We start from the raw sequence: 24,160 nt of genomic DNA on the forward strand, positions 1-24,160 counted from the left end.
ACAATCAAAGCCTGGCCGTGAGCCTGGGTAATCAGTGAGCGACCGGGCTCATTCACAGCCTCAGCTACGCCATCCCCACACAGCCACTCTCTCAACACAGTTATGCTATTTGTACAGTATAAACATTTTGCATGATTATATGCAATTACCCAGTGCAGCGCGGACATCCACACATGGACTCGCACAAACCTGCACACACGCCGACCTCTGGGATTCTCTTCCATGCTGAAAAGTGTTTCCGGAGAAATAAGGCGGTAATGATAGAATTCAGGGTCACACTCGCTGCCAACATCCTGTCCAAATAAACAGTCCTATTAAATATTTTCGTGTCAGTCTCCCCACTTATTGCCATACTCTACAATCGGAGTCTGCGCTCTCAAAACCACAGCGCTGACCGCGAGGATTTGCTCACGTGTGGCTCTCTATGACACCAGCAGTCAAAGAGAACAACACCCAGAAAGTGTCAGCACGCGAGACGAGGGCGTATCGATCCAACTATCGATAGCATCAATAGAAATGCAAGTATTGGTACTGGATCGACCAAGCGCAACAGGATCGATGCTTTGTTTTTGTCCACCAAGTTTGGGACTGTAGTCAGCGAAAGGTGTTAAATTAAGTTTTGTTTTAAATCTAAAAATGAAAAAATATACATCAAACATGCAGCATGAAAGCTGTCTAAACATTTTTATGCTGAAGTTCATGTCTGTTGTATTTCTAGCCTACAGCACATCATAGCCAAAGTCCTTTAGATACATATTTTTATTCCAGGTCTCCAAAAAGGTGTGTTTTGTTGTGTTAAATAAGCTTTATAACTTCAAAGTATCAGTATCAGTATCGGCAATACTGGTCCTGTATTTACTTGGTATTGGATGGATATTCAGTACCAAGCATTCACGTTTCTACCCGGGCCCATCGCGCTGCCTCACAGAGAGCGTGCTCGGAGCCCAGGCACGCTCTGAGCGCAGCCCTTTAAAGAAGTGGTCAGGACGTTACACTCTACACACTGTGTTTCTCAAACACATGGGCCTGAGGTTTTCACGCCTGCTCTGGCTCTCTTGTTTTTTTCACTTTGTGTGGGTTTCGCATCTTCTTTGTGTCAGGTAGAGGGGATATGGCACGTACAGAGCAGAGACAGCCATTGTTGCCCTCAGCTTCCTCTCTTACACATGCTGCTGCTCGAATAACACATGCTTTCTTTCAGAGCTGAAAAGGAGAAACCATGAGTAAGAAAACATCCCCCTTAACTTCTGCTTTAACTGATAATTGCTGCTCTAACTATGGCAAACCTTAGTCGGATATTGCAACATAACACAGACTGGTCATACTGCTACTTTATCACCACGGTTAGCGTAGACAAACCTTAGCAATGCATAAAGCCACCGTCCCCATAAAAAGTCAGTTCCTTTGTAGGTGATTGCTGGCGGACATCCGCCTGAACACGCGACCCTTATATTTACCACACCATCATATGTCTATAACAGTTCTTCGCTCACCTCATAGTTCATATATTTACCATTGGTTCACTTAACCTTTGCCTTGCTAATGTGTCATTTCATCTATTATTACTACAAGATTGACGTGTCTTTCATTCTGGGCAGAGAGAAACAACGTCATGTGAAAAAGAACGCTTTCACGCGGCCTCTGTGCAGTTCTGTCAAAAACAAAGAAAAACCCAGGATTCGACAGAACTTGAAGTAATCATTTTGTGTTGGACTTCATCAGCTCTTCCCATCAGTGGAAATGTTTTACGAGGTTTCTTAGATCATTCAGATGTTGAGGCATTTGTTTATGCACAGCTCTCTTACGGTCCTGCTACAGCATTTCAGTCAGGTTGAGGTCAAGACTTTGACTGGACTGTTTTAACACCTTGATTTTCATTCTCGTGCCACATCTACGTTTACAGTGCTGAGCAAAAGTCTTGAGCTACCCCACTCTTATGTTTTGCTAGGAAAAGAGATATAGGTGTAGTAATTTGTTGAGACGTGCAATATTTGGAAATGCAGGATAAACTGCAAAAACAGTTTGTACAATTCTAACGACCACCTATGTTCTTCAGCACAGCCTGAACTCAACAAGATTTCCTTTAATTTCTTTAAGTTAGTCTGAATTACTTTCAGAAAAGTTCTCCAGGCTGCTTGAAGGACATTTAACACTCACTCAAAGTGCTTTATACAACATGCCTCATTCATCCAAGAAGTGTTTTATGCCTTAATGCTTTCTATCTAACATTCACAGATATTCACACACTGGTGAATGCATTCAGTGCAATTTGGGGTTCAGTATCTTGCACAAGGATACTTTAGCATGCCAACTGCAGCAGCCGGGGATCAAACTACCCACCTTCCAGCTAGTAGATGACCTGATCTACCTCCTGATTTACCACTTTTTAAGGGCTACCTACATTCATTACCAAGATATGCCAAGTTTTATGTCAATTTATGTCTTTCAACTGTGTTATCTCAGGCATCTTTTGTAGATTCTAGACTAAAGAAATGGAAGCAAAGTGTTTAAAGACACAATTTAAACTTAGTTCTTTGCTAAGCTGTTTGTTATGTGGCGACACAGCACTAGTTCATCCCTGAGTTAGGTGATTTTTTTTACATTTAAAGGATTCATAGGTCGGTATTAAGTGGCTAAATAACATTGCTTTGGAAGTGGTCCAGTAGAAGGACTGCACAGCGTACACTAAACCTTTAGAACGCCTGGAGAACTGTTCCTCAAGGCCACTTAAAAAAATTGCAACAAACTATGGATCCTTGGAAACAAAATACAAAGAAATGAGGAGTGGCCCATGACTTTTGCAAGGTACTGTGTATATCATTTAAGGTAGGACGTCAGTGCATAAGTCAAGGTATAAACAGGGGTTTTTATGTATACATCCTATGGTGGGGATTTTTGCACTGTAAGTAGTGGGCACTAAGCCATCTGGTATGTTTCTGTTGCAGATTACAGGCCAGCCAAGAATACTCAAGCCTCTGAGAAAAGCAGCCAATGACAGAAATAGAGCCAGACCAGGTTAGCATGTCTGTGGACCTCATTAACCATGCCACAGTGAAACGTCCGCCCACGTGTTCAACACGGGCTACTTGATTCTTGATATATCTGTACACAGACTGACTTGCCTGAGAAACTGTTCCCCGGGCCCTTTATGGTATTTACACCCTCTGGATTATTTACATTGGGGAAGAAATAAAGAAAACATGTTTTATGAGAATGTTCCAGCCGCAAAGACGTGATGTCAGCGCTGCAGCCTTGTGTACAGGATAAGGCAAGGCGCACAAACACATCTCCCATCTTTCTGTCGTTTGCAAAAAATTCATAGCGAGGACCGACCGCCTCTCCACGACTTGGCCCTCGCTGTGGACTCACAGACGGAGCTCAGAGCCGGAGGCCTGAACGAGAGCCAGGTGCTAGTGTTAGCAGACTGTGGAGAGACCGAGGGAAGTGCCTCATCCGACAAACACACACACAGCGAGAGCACCGAGAGAAGCAACGCTTCTTCATTGCTCATATACATACACACTCTCAATGTGGAGCCACAAGCTTTAGCAGTAAACACTCAGGCCTCTCACAGGATGCTCTGTAAATATTTGCAGCTCGGCATGCATTGAAGGGAGAAGGACACGACAGACCAGGCAGAACGTGACTGGCCTCAGCCAACTGCCTCCACCCAACACACTCCAGCACATCCACAGGCTTGAAATCAACTCGACAAAAAAAAAAAAAGCCCAAAACATGACCTTATTCAGCATCCACACGCTACAGCCTACCTTGGTGTGTAAAGTGGGACCTTCTGTCAGTGGTTACAGAAAGGCGAGGGAAATATTTGCTTAAGCGGGTGGATTATTATGCCGCTGACATTATTACAGTGTTTATGCATAAAGTAACATAAAAATCTGCTATAGACACAAGCACACAGGCATTAATTACTAAATAAAGACGCAGAAATTTCCCTCAATTTTCTCCAAGATCCCCATGACTCAATTCTTACTGGAGCCATCAAAGAATGTGAAAGGAAGGAATGTTTTAGTTTTTTTTATAGAAAAGAAACGTTTTAATGTTGCTGATTCATAAGAAGTGCGGAGCTATTTCTGCTTCAGAAGCAGGGCAAACCATAAAGTAGTTTGAGAAGCACTGCCTTAAGTCTGATCTCACCTGAAAATGTAATCATTTACATAGACGTGTGAGCAGCACTGTGCACCTGCAGGTTGTAACTTTGACGACCTTTACACGCGCTGGAGCTAAAAAGAAAAAGTTATATAACAAGTCGGGGATTCACCATTTAGTCTGGGATTCTGTTTCAAAGTTAGAAAACTTTGTATAACTATTTTTATACAGCGCTGACTACTGATGCTAAAGTGAAATTAGCATCAGTAGCGCTTCAAACTAACTGCCGAAAGGACGGTGGCCTTGAGAGGTCTTGTGCGGTAAATCTACGTCGTAACTGAAGATGTAACCGGAAACGTCACTTAATAAAGCTTAAACTCACCTCCAGCATCATTCAAGTTGCTGCGTTGAATAAGGTTACGTTTCTTGGGAGGTGCGCATCAGGTTATCGACAGAAACATTTGCGGAGGGAGGCCGGGCGGTCAGGTTGTGCCGTAGGTTGTGACTTGTGCGGTAAATCTACGTCGTAACTGAAGATATTACGATAACCTGATGCGCACCTCCCAAGAAACGTAACCTTATTCAACGCAGCAACTTGAATGATGCTGAAGGTGAGTTTAAGCTTTAAGTGACGTTTCCGGTCACATCTTAAGTAAGGACGTAGATTTCCCGTACAAATCTAAATCCAGCTTAATCAGGCTGCAGGGTTTTAGAGGTGTTTGCAGTTATGACGTAGATTTACTGCTGAAGTATAAATCCTCAGTAAGTGTTCAACATAGCTGCCCAGTAGTGAGACTTGCTTATAGAAGGAGTTTAATCAAACTAAAAGTACAGAAACTCGTTGGGAACACAGTTGCTGCGTGTGCAGCTGAATAAAAGCTGTTAGTTTACACCTTTGCACCATTCTCCCTCTTGAGATTAAAGCACTGAATCAAAACCACAAGCAAAAGTAAACCATGGCTCCCACACCAAACTGCCACTTCAGCACAGTTTAGAATATATAGCAGTTGCCAGCGGCTGTTTTCTTTTAGGAAAGTAAAAGGAAAAAGAAGATCCCAGCTCTTTATTACAAGTCAGTGTACCATCAAAATGATTCTGATGCTGTTATTTGAATGTAAAACAGGCCACACAGGACTTCAGATCACCGACAGAATGGATCCCTTGTCTGTCTTGGCGGCCCTCCTGTTGCCTTAAAAAGGACTTGGATATCATCTGCCTTCATGTTACCTCAAGTTATGACCAAATAAACAACTCCAACTTCTGACTGGGTGCTTCTGGAAAGTGTGACAGCTCCCTGATCCTGAGCCACACCGTCAGCTGGGTGGAGCTTCATACCCTGTTGTGACACATACACACATTGTTTCATTGTGAAACCAGAGTAGGGTCACAAAAAGTTGACAATCGCAGGTAATCGGTACAAAAAGGGGACTTTCGAGGGTTGATTTACACCCGTGTGACTCCGAGGCCCGGAGCTGGGTGGAGGATAGGGTGGTGGAGGGGAAGAGGATCCCTGCTAGAGTGAGAAATGTTTACTTTCACTTTAGTTATAAGTAGCAATTATAGCTCGTTAAATAAAGGAAACATTTTTCCTTTAATCTTCTACTTTTACAGCTAAATCAACCTGCAGGGAAAATCTGGCCACATGGACGGTTAAGGTCTGATCAGAGTCTAATTAGAGCTTTGTGACATAAAAAATGATCAGAGCCTCTGCTTTCTGCTTTCTGTTTGGCAAGCTTCCACCCATCTGGCACCCATATATTCTACGACAAAAGTCTAAAAAGTTATACGCCATTACTGCTTGACCCCAGGTCTGGGCTTAGCATGCCAAAACAATACCAGGACGAGCGTACGGCTTCCCAGAGCGGCAGCGTGGAACACAAATAGCAACTTCTAGAAGCCGCCGAGCCGCCTGTGTAGGGGAGAAGGGAAGCTGAAGGAGGAGGAAAAACAGCAGGACGAAGAAGAGGTGGAAATGGGTGGTGGCCAGGAAGCTGGACTCTTCCTGCCCTAATCACAAGTCAGAGAGTGTTTCCTTTCATTGTACAAGCTCCAGAACCCATTAGCCAGGCAGACCCCTACACACACTCTTACATACATACACATTCTTCATAGGAAAAGTTCATCTTACTCAGACATAACATATATGAACGGGAGTACATTCCCTCAATCTCTATATGTAGGTTTGTTGAGTGAAACTCAGCCACACAAACGCACTCTGAGTCACAGGTACGCGGATCCTACTTGGCAGGGCCGCAGCACATTGTGCAGCCCTTTGGCTCTGCTCTGATAAACACTTCATTATGAAATCCTGAGGACACAGTAAATATTTGCAGAGGCCCTTATCAGCCTGCCTTATCTTGGCGTGAACTCCAGGCACCGCATGACTCCCGGGTCCTGTATTTTCTTACTGCCTATAACTGCGCAGAGCAGCGCCACAGAAAGCTGCTCTTCTTTGAAAGCCTCCTAGAAACCCGCGCACCACGACAGCGGAGGCCAGCGCACGCCGGGGCTTTCGCCTCCGTCTAGACGCGAGCGAACGTGGCACTCTGATGAGAAGCCGGCGAGCCTGGATCGGTTTCTGAAGCTGGTGAATTGCAAAAGTTTACTAGCTCAGGTCGCTGATAGAAGAAACACGTTTACAACTGCAGAGTTAATCAGTTATAGGCCGATGGCTGCTGCTGATACAATAATCTGTGACCTGAGAGCACGCCGGTGTCACTCATACAGTTAAAGGGTAGCTATAGTGCTCATTTCAAACTCCATAGTTTGATTAATGGGCTATAATAGAGTTCTTAATGATCATACATTGGGCCTTAGTGTGTGTGTGTGGCAGAAAACGAGGAAAAGAATAAAAAGTCTCTGGAAAGTGCAACACAAGCACATTAATTTTTTTATTGAAGCAAGCCATGACTCGGGTAAAATCCTAGAGAACACTAAGGGTTAATGATTTACTCGTCATCCTTGCTGCTGTGCTCGCACTTGAGCATTTTCATTCCCACAAAAAGATTTCCTTTCTAAACTTCTCACATGGTTTTGTTTAAATAACTGCCCGAGGCTCTAAAAAACAAAAACTACGATTAAGATCTGCTCGACAAAGAAAAAAACAACAACACAAACTTGTTGATTCGTCTTCTTCCTCTCTGCATTTTTTAAATCAGAATTACGAGCCCCAAGATTTAACTTGTGACTCTGGACTAGACTCCCAGAACTAAATATCAGACCAGTACTTTTATTTTTGATGTCTTAAAGGAGACCTATTCTGTAATCGCTGTAAATCAGCTCAGTTTTTACAGTGCTGGTCAAACCTTTTGTATGTGAAGGGCAGCCAATCAGGATAAAGCTGGCTTAAAGAACTGGGGGAAACAGCTCGTTGGCAGATAGCCGGCGATATTAGAGTCTCGGCCCAAAGCCAGTATGAAGCACAAAGCTAGTCCCAGATTAAAAACAAGGAGCTGGAAGTGAGCAGGATATTGTGCTTTAACTTTGTGTGGCACTTCTTCTGCAGTCTGAGGGTTGAGAGTGCCAGTCTATATCATGTATATCGACATAATAACGGCCCAGTGCCTCTTAAGTTTTTCATTTTGAAAATTCATTACGCAACACCATCTCCAGTTTGTTCTGTACCCCTTTTCCATGTTCGCAGTGAACTTTAACAACCGTTGCAGAGAGCATATACACATCCGGAGGAAAGGGGGGGGGGGCATCTCAGCAGCACTTGGGTAAAACTAGCTGGTCAGCGCTTTGACCGTGTGACATCATCATACATCTACAAGAAGTCAGTCTGAAACTTTTTCAAAAAATGGTTTTTTTTGTTTTTTTATTGGGAGAACTACAAAAAATGTACAGTACAAAGTTAACAGTCTCACACTCAATTTGTAGTGAACTGACCCCCCTCCCCCCCCCCAAAAAAGAAAAGAACACAACTCTCGGTTGTCTTTTTGTCCGTCTTTTTTTTCTCCATTTTTTTTCTGTGTTACATTCAAAAAGCTTTACTTCTGATAAAGTAGTCAAAAGTACATAGTGCGCATCCCCCTGTACCTACTATGTACAATCCAAATGTGTCTATCCAACTTCCCTCTCCAGCAAACTCAACACTAGATTTCAATATTTTAAAAAAACCAAACAAAAAAGAGGAATGGGGACTTTGAGAAAGTTTACAGTTGTGTTTTTTTTCCTTTCTTTTTTTCCTGTCAGAGTGTCTGGAGTGGTAACAACCTCTAGAAAAAACAAAAATCCAACACTACATTCAGTTCCATCTGGATTTATAAAAAGATGCAATGTAGGAAAAATACTTTATTTGGTTAATTTTAAGGCATGTCAAGATTATGAACCCCATAGGCACTACACAATAATACTGGGGCACAAGGGATTGCTACATTCTTTAGCACGTGGCTGGAATCACAGTGTGACCTCGTGCAAACAGAAAATGAAAAAGGAAAAAAAATAAAAATACTTTTTGGTTAATTTATTGACTCGGGTTCTTTGTCACTGAAGTCTGATCTAGATCAACGAAAAGAGGAACGAAGGTTTGGACGGTCTATGACAAACCATTGTTTATACATTCTACAGACACATCTAAATAAGGATCCTCAAAAAAGAAATAAAAAAAGAAAAGCCTTCTACAGCTCTGACACACAACCTCAGGAGCAAACAGCAATCACGCAAACTTTTTTTAATAAACGTAAACAAGGAAACAAAATTAATGAAATAAATATCACATACGTTCTCTTAAATTAAGATTTTTTTTTTACTCATTTACAATAAAAATAACCAAGTGAAGTTACAAAAAAAGGAGAAAAAAACAATATATATATTACTGTGAAAAGAACATACACTCCACTTTATGCAGATTAATAATGGCGATCATAATTTAAACATAAAAGAATATAGATCTATTGCTTCATCATACTTGATAAATACAGTATGGACACAAATTACCAATGTAGCCTATACTTTTTTTTCACAAGATAATAAATAAGTTAAATAGTCCATAGCCAGTTATGCACCGCTATGTAAATCACTCAACAAAAAAAAAAAAGAAGAGAAAAAAAGAAACAGCTAAAAAAATATATATTCAACCATCAGCAGTGATTTCCCCAAACAAGCCCAACTCAAGAGTGCTTTTTAACCAAGCAACAAACTACACTAACCAAACGAACCACTGGGTGGCGCTGGGTGAGAGACAGATCTGGAATGGAAGTTGAAGCTTTCAGAGAGGAAAAGAAGAAGAGGATGAAAAAAAAAATGTTACTTTAAGTCAAGGCATTTTCTTGGCAGGATGGGAGGAAATCTAAAACCGCTTACAGTCTCTTCTTCTTGTCAAGTCATGTTACACACACACACACACACGCACGCGCACACACACACCTAATCCCAGGAAAAGTGTGGCTTGCCTGATAGAGCAACAATAAGGGAGAAGGGGGCTGCCATGAGCCCTTGGGCAAGGCACTGATGGAATGCCTTCTGTTTGCTATCTAAGTTTTATTACAGCTATATTACATATAAAGAAAAAAATACTAGACTAATGCCAGGTCAAGGACACTTTAAACTGAAGCTTTATTGATCTCTGCGGGTGAGACTCTCCTCTTGCCCCCCTCCAGCGAGGTCGGAGCAGGGTCAGCACCTTTAGAGCTGGTAGAGATTTTAAAAGTCTTGCACGAAGGCACTTCAGCAGGGATGGATGCTGCTGAAATGAGGGCAGTGGGGTGGGATCCTGGGATCCTCTGCTTTGAAGGACAGTCTCTCACTCACTGACAACCCACCTCCCCTAACTCGTCCATCATAATCCATATGAAAAAAAAATAAAGAAAAAAGAAAAGTGTGATTAGTCATCTGAAATCGACAGCCTGCTGAAGATTGGCAAACGTCTTCCAGCGTCCAGACTCGGGGACTCGGAGCCGCTGAGGCTCCCGGAAGAGCTGAGGGACCCGCTCGCATAGCTCTCCCGGTCAGAGAGCGAGTCTGGCGGGCTGGGAGGAGGATCGAACACCGGCGACTCGTTGAGGCGGCGCAGCGCCTGCAAGTGGCTCATGTTGTAGGTCGGAGGGGAAGGCGGGCACACGCTGCTCTGCACGTTCCCGTAGTAGGCACCGGCGGAGTGGTTGTTGGCGTAGCTGCTGCTGGTGTGCACAGTCAGCGGGGCCAGTAAGGCTTTTAGGTCCTGTCCGGGGAAAGAGAAGGCACTGTTGATGCACGGCACGGAGTTCGGGGACAGAACGTCGTCGTTGTAGTAGCTGTGGGCGGAGGTGCAGGAGGAGGCTGAGGTGGGAGGCGGAGGGGTCCGGGACGTCGGGCTGTCGAGCAAGGGAGACTCCAGTCCGTGGTGGGTGGAGAAGCCGGAGAAGCTGAGACTGTGGTGAAGCTTTGGTCTGTCCCTCTGGGTGTAGCCGAGCTGCTGCTGCGGCGGCAGGACCTCTCTCTGGCCGTAGCCGCAGAGCTCGCGAGCCGATCTGGGCTCCCCCGTCTGCACGTTAGCGTTGGCGGGCGGAGCGGGCCGGCGCTCGTCGGCGTTGTGGATAAAGTGACAGCGGGGACCGTACGGGCAGAAGCCGATGGTGTGGAAGGTGCGGCACGGCTCAGTTTTGTATTTAGGGTGGCGGGACAAGCTCCTCAGCTCGTGGTAGCCGTGAGCGAACTGACACTTTTCGCCGTACTTGCAGGAGCCGTTCTCCTCGAAGGGCCGACACAGCTCGGTCTTGTAGCGGGTGGAGTTGATCTGTGAGCCGGGCTTCTGCTGCAGCACGCCGCGCTCTCCGTTCTCGCTGTAAGCGCGGTCGCGAAACTTGTTCTCCTTGTTAATGAGGGCCGTGGCGCTGCTGTTGCTGCTCGGCGTGTTCTCCTTGAGGCCGCCGTAGGTGCCCATGGAGAACTTGTTGCCGTTGTTCATCGCCTCCACGTTGCTGGTCGAGTTTCTGCGGTAAAATCCCGGCGTGAAGGCGCTGCCGGAGCCGGGAGCGCCAACCGGAGCTCCCACCGCCTTCTTGTCCAGCATGCTGTTGATGTGGAGGGCGTTCATGTTCATGCTTTTATCTTGCTGCTGGGAAGAAATGACACCAAGTTAGCGTCTCGGACAGTTAACTGCGTTACTGTTTTGAGCACATGGCGTAAAGACTGCGCCTGCAGTATTTACAACTTGTTGCAGTCAAACACATGCAAACTGTGCACAAGTTAGTGCGCCACTTCAGGCACAAAACTCATTCAGAACAAGAAAAGACTCTTAAAGCGTCAAACTTTACCTTATAAAGCATGTCCATGTCGTAGAAAGCTGACAAGACGGTCGCTGACATCTCTTTTCCCCAAACTTGCTGCCGCACTGCCTCTTTCATGGAGGACCGAGCAAGATCCTTGAATGCGACGAGCGATAGTTTGTGCCACGACTGGTTTTTGGTTGTGGAAAAAAAATAAAACTTTTGAAAAGTTGCTTAAAAAGCTTATGTGCAGGTTTAAGTCCGTGAAAGAAACAGGAGGGAGGGAAAGAGGGGGGTTAGGTTTGTGTTGTTGAGTTGTAGGTGGTTTTATTTCCTCCCCTTAAGAAGCGCTGAGCCAGAGTGCTTTGCTGGGAGCTCTAAGCCTTCGTATAAATGTTGCGTGGCCGGGGAGGGGCGAGCTCAAGTCGGTGCAAACTTTTTTCGAGGAGCCGCCTCCTCCCCGAGGAAAAAAAAAAACTTCCATTCACCGGTTGGCCGTCTATTCTTTAATACCACGCCTTGAAAATGAAATACAACTCCAGCCCAACCCCCCCACAACCACCACCCTCTCACGCCCCCGAAACTTTTTTTATTTAAATTTTTTTTAAATCACACAATTTTGTGGAAGCTGGTTTTGCTTTTTGGGCTCGTTGAGAAAGAATGTGGTACTCTACTATGAATGCGTGCCAGCCTGCAGCGCATTAGCGAAGCTCGGTGTCATAAATAGAGGGACGTTTTAAGGTTCCTCAAGTCCTGGGATTTGAACCGACAGTCTTCTTTTCTTGTGCACTTAGAAGCTGACACATGTATTTGTAATGGAAGGAAATTCAGCCTCTCCCTGCTTCTCTGCCTGTGGATAGGGTGAGACCACAAATATGAGCGCAGAAAAGACCAGTCAGAGTGCAGCACAATTTTTAGACTCCACTGGTTGCATAATCCACAGTATCCACTCTACACACACGCGGGTTCTATATGCCAGCATGACCCACTTTAATCTTGTCACGACTAAACCTTTTTAAAAGTGTTGGCTTTCACCTTTGAAGCCGTCACTCCTAAAGCACAACGTGCAGAGTCATTACTGCAGTAAATAGATTTGTTTTGGTTCAGTCTTTTTAAAGCACTCCTCTAAGTTCCTCTAAAACTTGTTTTTCACCATCCTCCAACCTCAAGAAGGCCCAGACTGTGCAGGAATGTGGTTTTTGTGTGGAGCGACAGAGCAACACTGCCCCCTAGAGAGCAGCAGGAGGATCAGTGAAAGGGGAGGAGGACTAAGGCGCCACCTGCTGACCAGAGCTGGATAAGATTTTAGAGGTCCACCCAGGACAGTTAAACTGGAGCACTATCATACTTTTAACTGATTCTTTTTTTAAAATAAAAGCACAGCAATTCGTATTTCTGCACAAAGAGGTGAAAGTAAAGCTCCTGAGACACAAAAAAATCATTTTAACATGTTTTTGTCATTTTAACAAAACCTCCCTGCCTAACAATAAAAAGTCCCTCGGTTGTAAAGTCAAAGAGTGCAGTGCGGTTGCAATAAGCCCCTCCATCCTTGCAAGGATGGCAAAATGTTCACATGAAAATGTCAAACTCCTCAAGTCTGCTCTCTGGAGTTATGACAAGATTTTAAAAAAAACACAGTGGAAAGATTGCAGAGTTGGCAGCAGAGCACGGGAGCTCTATATCAGGCCTCCAAAAGGCAGATATTTCAGGCAGGAGGGTATTTTAAAAAAGAAAAAGAAAAAAAGCAACACATATCACCAGAAATGACTGGTTTCTGCAACACTGGTTTTCCATATATTATTATAATTGGAAGAGTGACTCTAAAAGTTTTCCTTCTGTGACATGATTCAGTGTACTGTTAAGGGCTGAATGGTTTGGTTAGAGATGGAAGAAGAGCAAAAAGGAAAAAAAAGGAAAATAGCAACAAGCGAAAAACAAGTGACATAAGAGCTTGGAATCTACTACTACCAACCCTAAAATTAGGCTGAGGGCTGCCCCAGGACTATTTGCAAAGTTGTGATAAATAGTTTAATGTGAAGGACAGACACAGCGAGGCTCCTGAGAAATCCCTCGAACACATCCTCATCCCGCAGAAACCGCTCTCCCTTCGCACGGCTCTGTTTTTATTGGGGGATGTCGAGGCGCTCCAAAACATTACGTCAGTTTTACTGTAACTGGGAACATGGCTACCAGGGAGAGAGGGAGAGAGAAGGGTCCAGCTGTATGAGGGGGCAGCATGGATCCACACACACTCAGGGAGGACAGTAGTGTATTGTGCCTGCCTCCTAATTACATAACCGGGAAAACTAGAGGGAAGAATAAAAACGCAGTCCAATGGGAAGAGTCCTGCAGTAAATTAAATATCACAGGAAAATAACACCTTGTATAAACACACAGGAGTCAAAAGCGTACGCTGAAATACAACTCTGGTGACGTGTCAGCGCCGACACAATCGCCGCACTCAAGCCCGAAAAGCTTCAAGGCGCCCGAGTTGTTTTGTTCCGAATTAAAATTCCCTGGTGGACATGGAGAGCGCGGGACGCACTGCAAGCTCAATGCTGACACTGTTGGAAGTTTGTCGTGTGACACATTCCCGCTGATAAGAGAACAGTGCGTCGAGTGTTGTTTTCAAGCCCGGCTTGAATTATTGTTATGGCTCCACAATTGCCAGAAATCTGCACACATGTTCACAAAGTGTTGTTAAAAACCATCGTAGCATTTAGAAACAAACCAAGAAAAAAAAAACAGGACATCATGTTTTATTTTTCCATTTTAGCAGTTGGGAACATTGGATTTAAAAAGTACACTAATAACGGAACAGTAATCATGCACTTAGGACGCTTCTGGCAATCAATGAGAGCAACATTTGTAAGACATGAAGTAAAAAACGAAAAACATCAGAGTTCCTTCATTCCCTGCACTTGATCATTAAAAGACTTCACCACAAAACCAGCCTGTGGTCTCCTGTGTCGGGCCATTAAAATCCATTTATGTGATAACTGAAATATTTGCAAGTCTTTTCCCATCGAAAATAAACAACTGGTGCAACTAAAACTGATCTCTTCTAGCTTCTCTGTCTCAGCCTGTCCAGCACCTCTAGAGCCAGAGCGGCCCTCTGCTGACGCAGCGTCAGCCGGGCGTGCTCGATGGTGCAGCAGAACTGAGGCAGAGCTGGGAGGGAGTCCAGGGCCTGCTGGGAGCTGAGGGCCTTGCTTTGGGCCAGAGTGTGGATTTGGTTAACCTGGTCCAGCCCAGCAGATCCCGGTTCCTGAGTGTCCTTGAAGGTTAGGACGAGGGAGCCAAGGTGTCTGTGAAGCAGCTTCACCCACTGGATGGGCTCAGCCCACAGGTTTAGATCCCCTTTCTCGAACAGGAAGTCGTCATCGTCCTGGTCAAAAGCAAAATGGAAGTCACTTTACTGGAAGGGAATTTAAAGAGTTTGCTTTCCCCCCTCCCACACCTAGAGCTGGTTGTGTAATACCGATCCAGTTTCCACCAAATCATCAATGAAGTATCTCAATCTTTAGCTGCTAAATGTTCCATCACCTTCACTAAATTCACAAAAATCATCTATACTCACATATATGTATTTGTTTTTACTAAAAACAGTTCTGTGTTGTAAGTAAGCCTGTATCCACACAACTCTAGGTTTTTAAGAGCCCTAAAACAGAGACTTTTGTAAATGTTGTTGTACTTTAAAAGCTAGATTTTTGTTGACTTGTCACAATAACTCAAGATATGCTTTCTGCTGCCAGGAGAGACTAATTCTGAAGCTTTACTTTGAGAAAACAATCCCAGGCCTAAAACACTTGATAATAAATCTCCGTGGTTTAGTCACTATCATAAACTGTATATAGAAGACGGACACAGCTTCCAGGCCTGAAAAATGAAGTGCCCATCTGGAAGTGCTTCAGGCTCCTTAGGTTTCCAAAATAAGTCAGATTATACTGCAATTCATTGTAAAACAAACCTAATACTCGCCTGGTCTGTGACCTCTCTTAAACATGTTCCTTATGAGTTTGTGGCCTCAAATGCTAGTTTTTGAAACTATTCATCCAGTTAGTTTCAAGAATCCTGTTCTTGTTGCCAGGCAATCAGTAAAAATCAGAATCAGAATCCTTTATTGATCACTAGGGGAAACTATGTTGGTTACGGTGCTCCAGTATAAACAGTAACAAAAACAGACAGTACAAGAAGTAAGAAATAGCACAATATATACAATATACAATATATATGTGTAAGTCTCTTAATAATAAATATCTGAATAAAATCATTGGGGCGGAGGCTATCACTCATGTTGCTAGGCCACATCATTGATGGTTCTTATGCTGTCATGTGACCAGTAATTTCAAGGTCAGAGCCGATGACGTCCAAAAGATTTTGGGACCTATAGTATTATATCCCATAATAGTTGGTAAGTCATAAATGTAACTGGACAGGATTTTTAAGACTAATACTGACACCGATATTTGGTGATTTAAAAATCTGTTTCTTTGTTGTTTTAGGGCTGTCAGCGTTAATCTTGCGTGGGGCAGCACGGCGCTAACGTGTTAGCGCAGTTAGCTCGCATGGGCAATCCTCGCTAACGGAGATTTGCCGCGTTAATGCGGTTATGGCGTTAATGCCATTTTAACGAGATTAATGCTGACAGCACTAGTTTATTTTAGTCTTATGAAACAAACAGATTCCATTTGTTTTGCGTAGCTATTTAAGAGTCTATTTAAGTGACTGTTGTTGTGATTTGGCGATACTGCTTGGATCACCTGGTTGTTGTGTTTGTGGGGTTCCAAACAGATGTGTTGCCAACAGACTGCCCCTCTGCTCGACAAACCATGCAACGTCAAAACTCCATAATTAGCATTTCTAATTCCATTTAATGGCCATTATGAATGCAGATGCCAAAAGACTAGCAAGTAGCTAACAGATCGCTAATACGTCAATTGTGCTCTTTTAAGGTCACTCCAGGGCTCGTTGTGGTCCCAGCTGGAGTCAAATAAACGATATGATACAAATAAAGGATACCTTTTACGGTGGGCCTTTATTCAAGCTGACAAGTTGCTGCAATATGGTATCTACCTTGATTTCTCACTCACATTCCACCCCCAGATTCTCATATCTGGTTTCAAAACATCGAGATGGCCACAGTTAAAACACTCAGTTTGAGGCTTCGGGAGAAGAGTTCATGAACTAACTGGTGGTGGCTAAGTTCATCATTTATATACAGACTATGGTTGGTGGCCCAGTCCATCTTTTATATATAGTCTATGGTTAGTACGAGTAACAGCGTTCACATTAAACAGATTTATATGACTCAGTACCAAAAACTGGCAGCTCTAAGAACACAATACTTTGGGTCGTGTTTAACTAATCAACCAAAGCTCAAAAATACACGAACAACTAAACAGATGGCTAAACCAAACGTGGGTACAGAGCAGAAACCTTGGTTACTTAAAGAACTCAAACATATTGACTTCTTGTGAGAGCAGAACATGACAGCAAGAGCAAATTGTCCCTGATATTTCACACTTCACAGACACCACATCAACATGAATCAAACTGTGACTTTGTGTCAGTGTGTTAATATAGAACCTAATATATCCCCTACACAGCAGTGTCAGCAATTTCTTTCACCCTAACACTTCACAAACAATCCTTGTGCAGCCATAGAAAGTGCAACCTTGAGACGCATCCGTTTACTTAATGAAAATCATTGCTAGCATATGTAGTCTACTGTCTAGCAAACACTTCACACTGTTTTTTTGAACTGGTCGTGATGTTCTTCTACCACAGTGTTACAGTTCAAGTTGTCAATATGCATCTGCACTCAGGTCACAATGACAAATAAATGAAAATCATGTGAAATAAGAGTTGTGTGAACGACACTCACCAGACTAGAAGCTTCATTTACAGCTGCATCCTGGCTGTGCTCATCCTCCCCCAGCAGCCACTCTGTCAGAGCAAGGATGCCGGCTTGTACCTCCCCCCACGTCTCGAACAGCCGACACAGGAGCCCGACGCCTGAATCCAGGGCCGCAGGCGGACACGTGAACACACCTGCCATGTCTGAGCACAGAAGAGAACAAACATTTAAAATATATGCACACACTGTTTTACATATAAAACACATTTTATACAATCAAGCTCAAAAGGAGGCACAAGGTTACAGTTGGAACCAGGGGGGGATTTTACAAACTGAAATGGTAAGCAAGATGTGTGTGGTGCCAACAAGAAACTTTAAAACTAATGATTTACTACAAATGACATTGAAACATTCAAATGTAAATAATCTCTAAGCTAATAAACACTTTGATAATGGGGATGTAAAAATCACCTGTAAGGGTATAATACACACCTTTGTGCAAAAGTCTATATTTTGTTATCAAACGAGGAAATAGATACAGAAACATCGAAGCATGTGCAAACATACATGGATATATATTATAGTTACAATGACCTTCAAAGTCGATATCTGGTATGAACACCTTTATTTTCCAACATAGTCTGAACTCTCTTGTACACTTTTTAGACTAAATGTGTCATCGTATTAGAAAACTAACACTCTTTTTTGCCAATCAGCTAATTTAGCTACACAAGAAAGGTGATAATACTCTCAGTAGGAAAGAATTTAATGTTACTTTTATTACAGAGTAGCGTCAGGGTCACTGGCAGATGTGTTATGCTAATGGAATTAAAACAGACGGTGCATGTCCTCAGACGACCTCTTTTTAAATACTATATTAGCAGGCCAATGTTTACTTTGTCAGAGTGCTACTTAAAGTTAATTAACACTTATATATGACAGCTGCTACATTTAAATATTTCATAATACCTAGTTTGTCTGTAAGAATTTACTATTTGCATTTAGGGCACATGGTTAATTATGCTAATGCTACGCTATTGAGGAGCTGGTGCATGTCTTTTAATTAAACATATCAAATATAAACAGGTTATATCAGCAATCATGTTAGATTATGTTTATGTGCCCATGAGCTAAATTAGCTACACACCGTCTATGCACAGTTATTAAACATAAATTAGTGCTAAATATTTAATTACAAATTTACAAAATGTTGAACTAACCAGCTGGTACAAGTTGCTGTACTTCCACATTTCAATCTGAATTTTTGTAACATGTGACAATCACTAATTGTAAATATATAAAAGTATTTATTGATGCATAATGTTCCAACTAGACATTTAAAGCTAATTCTTCTGTGTTACCAGTGACTCACGTTAACTGGCTGAAAAATGAGACGTGTTCTGCGGACGCTTTGAGTACCTCATCTGAAATCTTAGTCAAGTCGGTGCGTTTTACCGGATGTATTAAAACTCCTGACAGGGAAAAGAGAAACCTGGTGTTCCCTATCAGGATAAGGGTTAAGAAAAATATGGTGGACACACCTAGATTACTACAAGGAAAGCATGAGCCACGTACGGATTATAGTATGTTTCTACGACACAGCAGCCCACAGACTGAGCCCATCGAGTGTCATGAAAGGAAAAACCATTACATGTAGCGGTGTGTCACTGAATCCAAAATAATTGAAACTCGAGCTGAAATTAAAAAAAAGACTATTTGTAAAATTCAGGCGTTCTACGAGGAAAAATGTGCACACGCATCTCAGCGTTATTCCAAATATGGTGGACGAGAATGACGCCAGGTAGGTTTTGGGCCTCGCGACCACTTCATGAAAACATGTTTCCCACCTTGTGACCTCCTTGTGGGTTTGTAGCTGCTGGTGTTTGTGAAGTTGCGATGTTTCAATGACACTGTGTTCCAGACTGAGTGTATGTGTGTGTGTGTGTGTCCTCTCTGGGTTTGGACGTACTTCTGGGAAACAAAACTATAACTCATACAACCAACCGCCATCAGGGTGTGTATGAGTAGATTCAAAAATATACTTGCACCAATCTGCGCACGCGCTCACACTTGAATTGCAGCACTGCTAACACTCTTGCATGTTAAATTAAAGGACGGTCTCTGTGTGTAAGATGTGCAAATGCAATGTTCATGTCTTGTTTTTGCAAAAAATGTATTTCTGGCTATTTGTAAGTCCTCGACAAATGGGCCATAACGCACACGTACCCACAGGCCGGCCTGTGATGAGGCCATTCCTCCGCAGTGCTGCAAGACTTTAGAGGAAGTGGAAGTGCAAGGACACACACTTCAGAGGGAAAACATAACATATAACTTCATTTAACGGCTGCAGTTGTCCGTGCTGCAACTATCTGACGTGGAGGTTGAGTGTATTGTTCTCCCACCTTGACCATCCTCGCCGCAGCTGACACCAAGATAACACCGAGACTTCAAAAGGCTTTGAGAGCCACTAGCCAAAACATTACCACCAAGGAAAGAGAAGAGGAAAGGAGGGAGGGAGGAGGTATACGGACCCCTATGAGCACACATACAGTTTAAAACACACATGCAGGGTTGGGAACCCAGATTGTTTTTCATCTTCTGAGAGGAGGCGTAAAATCGCAGCAGAGCCCGGAGTCTGAGCGTGGAGGGAAACCCACTCTGTGAACATTAGAGCCTGCTGATTGTAGTGTATTAGAGGAGATTTAAGAGTTTAAGAGCATGAGTGACAAATTCCTTTCTTTACCAAGAAGCCGCCTCTCTCTGGGACAGCCCTGCCTCTGAAGTCAAGTCCCTTACAGCCCTCCCCCGGCATTAAGGGGACATAATAGGAAATTTTAGCTGCCGTTCAATTTATCTGCTTCTCTACGGCGGTTTCACACGTCGCTTAACCCGATTTCCCTCTCAAGCTTTTTTGGCGCAAAAATGCCCCTCTTTCTCAAGGGGATTGTCTTTCATTGCCATTACTGCCCAGTATATTGGACGCAAGCATTTTAATCAGGTGGTGTCTGGTGTTGAAAGACTGCGAGGCAATTGGCAAATGACAATATCACTGGGTGGAAGAATGGGCTCGGGTAGGATGGGCTGAGAGTGTGAGAGCGAGAGAGGGAGGGAGTGCCCTGCAGTTGGCATCCACTGGCACACACTCCATCCTCTGGCACTCCTGTAGTACATTTGAGCTGGGCAGGGCAGCAGAGTGAGGGAAAAACTTAACCTTGGAAACAGTGTAACAGTCGCACCATTTCAAGCTTTTTAAACATTTGACCTTTTTGTTTTTTTGGACCTTCACTGAGATCTTTGGTTGCTTTGTTACAAACTGTGGTAACCATGGTTTTAGAAGCTACTTCAAACGTAAATCTGATAGAAACAAAACAAACTCCTCACCAGGCATGTGATCTCTTCTTCTCTGGTGGGGAAAGTGTACACAGCAGCATGAAAGAGATCTGATGTTGATCTCGTGAACTCATTGCTGCTACCTTTCTTCAGTGGAAGCAAAAGTTTGATACGATTAAAGACTCTGGAAAAACTGGAAGCATCCATCTTCCTTGACAAGGCAATCAAAACCATTACTTTATCCATGTCCATCACAGCACTTTATACTCATTTTTAAAAACTTTTAGTTAAAGTACTACACCAGAAGGGGAAGAATGGGCCCTCTGGTGTCCAACTCCAACCCGACCCTCTGGAAGGCTTTGGAAAACATGAAGGAGCGCATACATTATGAACTTTTAACTGTATTTTCATACGTTTTACAGCTTTTTCCATTGATAATGACAACCTTCATGAACCTTCTTCTATATAGAATATATGTGTGTGTGTGTGTGTGTGTGTGTGTGTGTGTGTGTGTGTCACATCCTTCCTTTTTCTATATGAAGACACCTCATCGATGCATGTTTAGCTAAATGTCTTTACAGTGACAGATTGGAGAGTCTCACTGGTCCATGATGTAAAAATACTTGTACTACTCTATTACATTTAGCATGCCACATGCTATGGCCTTGAACTGCTGGTGTTATTTTACAAATTTGTTCCTTTACAATGACTTTACATTTATTTAGAACTCAGAGGCAACATTGGAGCTGACTTCAAAATCACCACACATCCTCCTGTTAATATGGTCAAGCTTTATAGCAGAAATGAAGGTTCTATAACTAAATTTCCTCTTAATGTCAGCTACAAACAGAGAAACGATTTATGTATTTAGACTCATCCCCTAAACTTATGTTAAGGCTTAAAGTTTTCATCCTTGAAAGCACTTTAAACGCCTGACCTTTGGTAACTGAGTCACCAAACTTCAACTAAACGTGAACGTGTTTGTGGTGCATTTGATTAAATGTACGAACAGACCTTTCAATAAATCTGTGCTCTAGTTTTGGTGAATAAGATTCTATATTTAGCATTAATTAGCGGGCATCTGTGCATTGCATCCATACAGTTTATGGAGGCCCATTGCTAACAGAGCTTAGTAGCAGCAGACAATACTGTGGATGCTCAGCCTCCTTTAAATGTGGTCACGTCTGGCTGAACTCACGGCTACGGTCATAAAGCTAAAGTGGAGGCTTAGCATACTGTTTATGTGCATCTTTTATATACAGTCTATGGGTGTGAAAAACTGGCAGACTGGAACTCATTTTTGGAGTAATTCTTACTTTCCCCCCTCATTTTATACCCACTCTCTCTACGGTGACCCTCCGAAGAAGGTAAACAACTCTAAAAAATGTTTTCACAGAAAAAGCGAGCTCTCTAAAAACAGTTTGACACAAAACTCAAGTAATCTGATCTTGCATCGTACGAATTCATTTCCTTCCTTGTTTCAGTCTTGCTTATCATAATAACCGTAGGGTCATAGTATGCTAATCGCTGTCTTCACATTACGTTCTGTTTTCATAGACTCGAACTAAACACAGGATGGCAACGTCCCCGTAGAGAATTATCAGAGAAAAATCAGTTGAAAATTAAGAAAATGGATACATTTCCAAATGACTTGCTTTTGCAAGACGCAGTTTGGTCAAAAGCAGACATCTATTGATTATTATAAAGTAAGAGCAGTATGGTCCTGTTTGTCCTGCTGCAGCCAGACAGTTCAATCATTACAGAGCTGAATGAAGAGGGAGCGATAAGACCTGTGTTTTAGTAAGAGCACAGGTCTGCACATTACAAACTGAGCCTCTGCAGCAGGTGAAGGGGTGTCAGGTCTCCCATTGTGGGGACGGTGAGGGGCAGATGAGAGGAATGGGGGTGATCAGTGGGCTGTCAGGGCAGTGGGAGAAATCCTGGATACTTCCTGTCACATTCGCTTTGGTGGGAGTTCATTCCTTCAACTCAGCCGCCCACATCTGACAAATTTGTCTTAGACACTTGTACCTGGCCACGTTCAGAGGATTTTTTTCCTTTAGTTGATCTATCAGTGTTCACCTGAGCCTCATTAGAAATGGTCTCAGTGAATGGTGGCTGTCAGGAAGCCATTCTTAAGCAACGGAAAGGGGAGAAAAGGTTGAGTTTCGCCAAATTACACGAGAATTGGACTGAAAATCTTATGGAGAGATGAACCAAATCAGAAATATTTGGTTCAAATCGTCATTATTGTATAAAGAGGAGGTCAGGAGACAGAGCAGTGACTGTCTACAGCCATCTGTAAAGCACGGTGGAGGTTCTGCCATGGCTTTGGGTTGCATTTCAGGCTACGCCTACACTAATCTGCATAAGTTTGAAAACTGTTTTTGTCTACAAACGCTGGTACATACTATTTTTTTAATTGTTTCCAAAAAGTTGCGGATCCACACTGAAACGACTGAAAACGCTTATGTTCCGTACTGCGCATGCGTGACACATAAGACAATTCTTGCCTCATTTCTGTCTGCCGTTTATTTACTTTCTGGCTCTTTGAAACGTCGCGGCAAATTGTCGAGGAAAAGCTCAGAGTTTTTTAAATGGACTGACAATGAGGTGGAGTTGTTGCTGCGAGTAACACAAAAGTACAAAGTTGCAAAATTGAGCGAGAATATAGACATGACTGCATCATATGACTAAAATGCATCATTGTTTTTTAAAGGCTCTGGGTTCACATTCCACACTGCGACGAGAAAACGGCGTTTTCAAATGTGTCCACTTTGGAGAGCGTTTTCAAAAGCTCAGTTTTCCTTGACCAAAAACGGCATCTCAGTGTGGACGGAAGACCAAAACGGAGAGAAAAAGATGTGTTTTCAAACAAAAACATTAGTGTGGACGTGGCCTCAGACAGTGGTGTTCAGGATCTCCTCAAAGTTGAAAAGTACCATCAGATTTTGATGCACCACACAGTACCATCTGGAAAACATCTTACCAATGCCCAATCACAGTGCCACTATCAGTCATGGCCTTAAGGTTATTGAAGCTGTGTTGGATCATCTTGGTAGAATTCAATGAAACAAAGAAGAAGAGCTTTGAATGTCCTTCAAGAAGTCCAGAGAACTATTCCTTAAATCAGTGACAAGAAAGCTGCCTAAGAGAGTTCAGGCTGTGCTGAACAATAAAGATGCTCCTGCCACATATTTCCTTTCTAACTTGTGAGAGCACAAACTCTGTTTTTTCTGTATATCCATGTATGCTTGCTTGTGGTGTTGCTACACTTTTGCAGAATATTGTAGACTTCATCAAGTACCAGAGTTCTTGCTGAAGATCTCTGTGTGAAACACACACACACCACCTCCTTGAGAAGAACAAGAAGTCTTTCTTGTTCACAGCTTGCGCTGCAGATGCTGCAGGAAGCAAAGGTGTGAGATAGTGAGAGAGGTGCGAAATAAAAACACTTTACAGCCCCGGCTTCCTCTGGTGTCAAGATCAAGAGAAACAACAACAACAACAACGGCGAGAAGAGGAAACCAGATAATAAACGTACAAAACCTAGTACGAAACCTCAGCGAGCATTAACACACATATTACGGTGTGGGAGTATTCTGGCAGCCTCATCATCGCAGTCTTGTGTTTATTCAGTCAAACACAAGTAAAAGACCGCCTCACCAAGGGGCCA

General features: G+C 43.1%; 2 protein-coding genes and 1 long non-coding RNA gene across 6 annotated transcripts in view; 1 reads left to right on the plus strand and 2 right to left on the minus strand.

Moving 5' to 3' along the window:
* The first annotated feature begins 4,425 nt into the window (after window positions 1-4,425).
* LOC146504962 (uncharacterized) lies at window positions 4,426-8,259 on the plus strand. Its single transcript, XR_014877745.1, has 2 exons — window positions 4,426-4,718; window positions 5,231-8,259. It is a non-coding gene; the product is annotated as an uncharacterized LOC146504962 (long non-coding RNA).
* Window positions 8,260-8,387: 128 nt separating this feature from the next.
* zfp36l2 (ZFP36 like 2 zinc finger CCCH-type) lies at window positions 8,388-11,664 on the minus strand. 2 transcript variants are annotated; one of them, XM_085183506.1, is made up of 2 exons: window positions 11,343-11,664; window positions 8,388-11,143 (listed from the first exon to the last, which is right to left on the minus strand). In XM_085183506.1, exons 1-2 carry the CDS (start codon window positions 11,430-11,432, stop codon window positions 9,932-9,934), a joined length of 1,302 nt encoding a protein of 433 aa, XP_085039632.1. In that variant the 5' UTR covers window positions 11,433-11,664; the 3' UTR covers window positions 8,388-9,931. The 2 variants fall into 2 exon arrangements, with proteins under 2 accessions (XP_085039632.1, XP_085039633.1); XM_085183507.1 differs by having other exon boundaries at window positions 8,388-11,140; window positions 11,343-11,663.
* Window positions 11,665-14,035: 2,371 nt separating this feature from the next.
* Window positions 14,036-24,160, minus strand: part of thada (THADA armadillo repeat containing) — a 122,491-nt gene continuing 112,366 nt past the window's right edge. For all 3 annotated transcript variants that reach the window (XM_085183497.1, XM_085183498.1, XM_085183499.1), the window contains 2 exons: window positions 17,182-17,357; window positions 14,036-14,682 (listed from right to left, as the gene is read on the minus strand). In XM_085183497.1, coding sequence (XP_085039623.1) covers window positions 14,359-14,682; window positions 17,182-17,357 — 500 coding nt within the window. In that variant the 3' untranslated portion in view covers window positions 14,036-14,358. The remainder of the gene's footprint in view (window positions 14,683-17,181; window positions 17,358-24,160) is intronic.

The sequence above is a fragment of the Neolamprologus multifasciatus genome, chromosome 13 (assembly GCF_963576455.1).
Source record: "Neolamprologus multifasciatus chromosome 13, fNeoMul1.2, whole genome shotgun sequence".
Taxonomy (NCBI): Eukaryota; Metazoa; Chordata; class Actinopteri; order Cichliformes; family Cichlidae; genus Neolamprologus; species Neolamprologus multifasciatus.

What these genes read in the sequence shown, in the direction of transcription:
- zfp36l2 (XM_085183506.1), bottom strand. Translation starts at nt 11,432, where the DNA reads ATGAAAGAGGCAGTGCGGCAGCAAGTTTGGGGAAAAGAGATGTCAGCG. An exon ending in ACATGGACATGCTTTATAAG is followed by an intron (nt 11,144 to 11,342) that starts GTAAAGTTTGAC and finishes ATTTCTTCCCAG; the next exon opens with CAGCAAGATAAAAGCATGAA.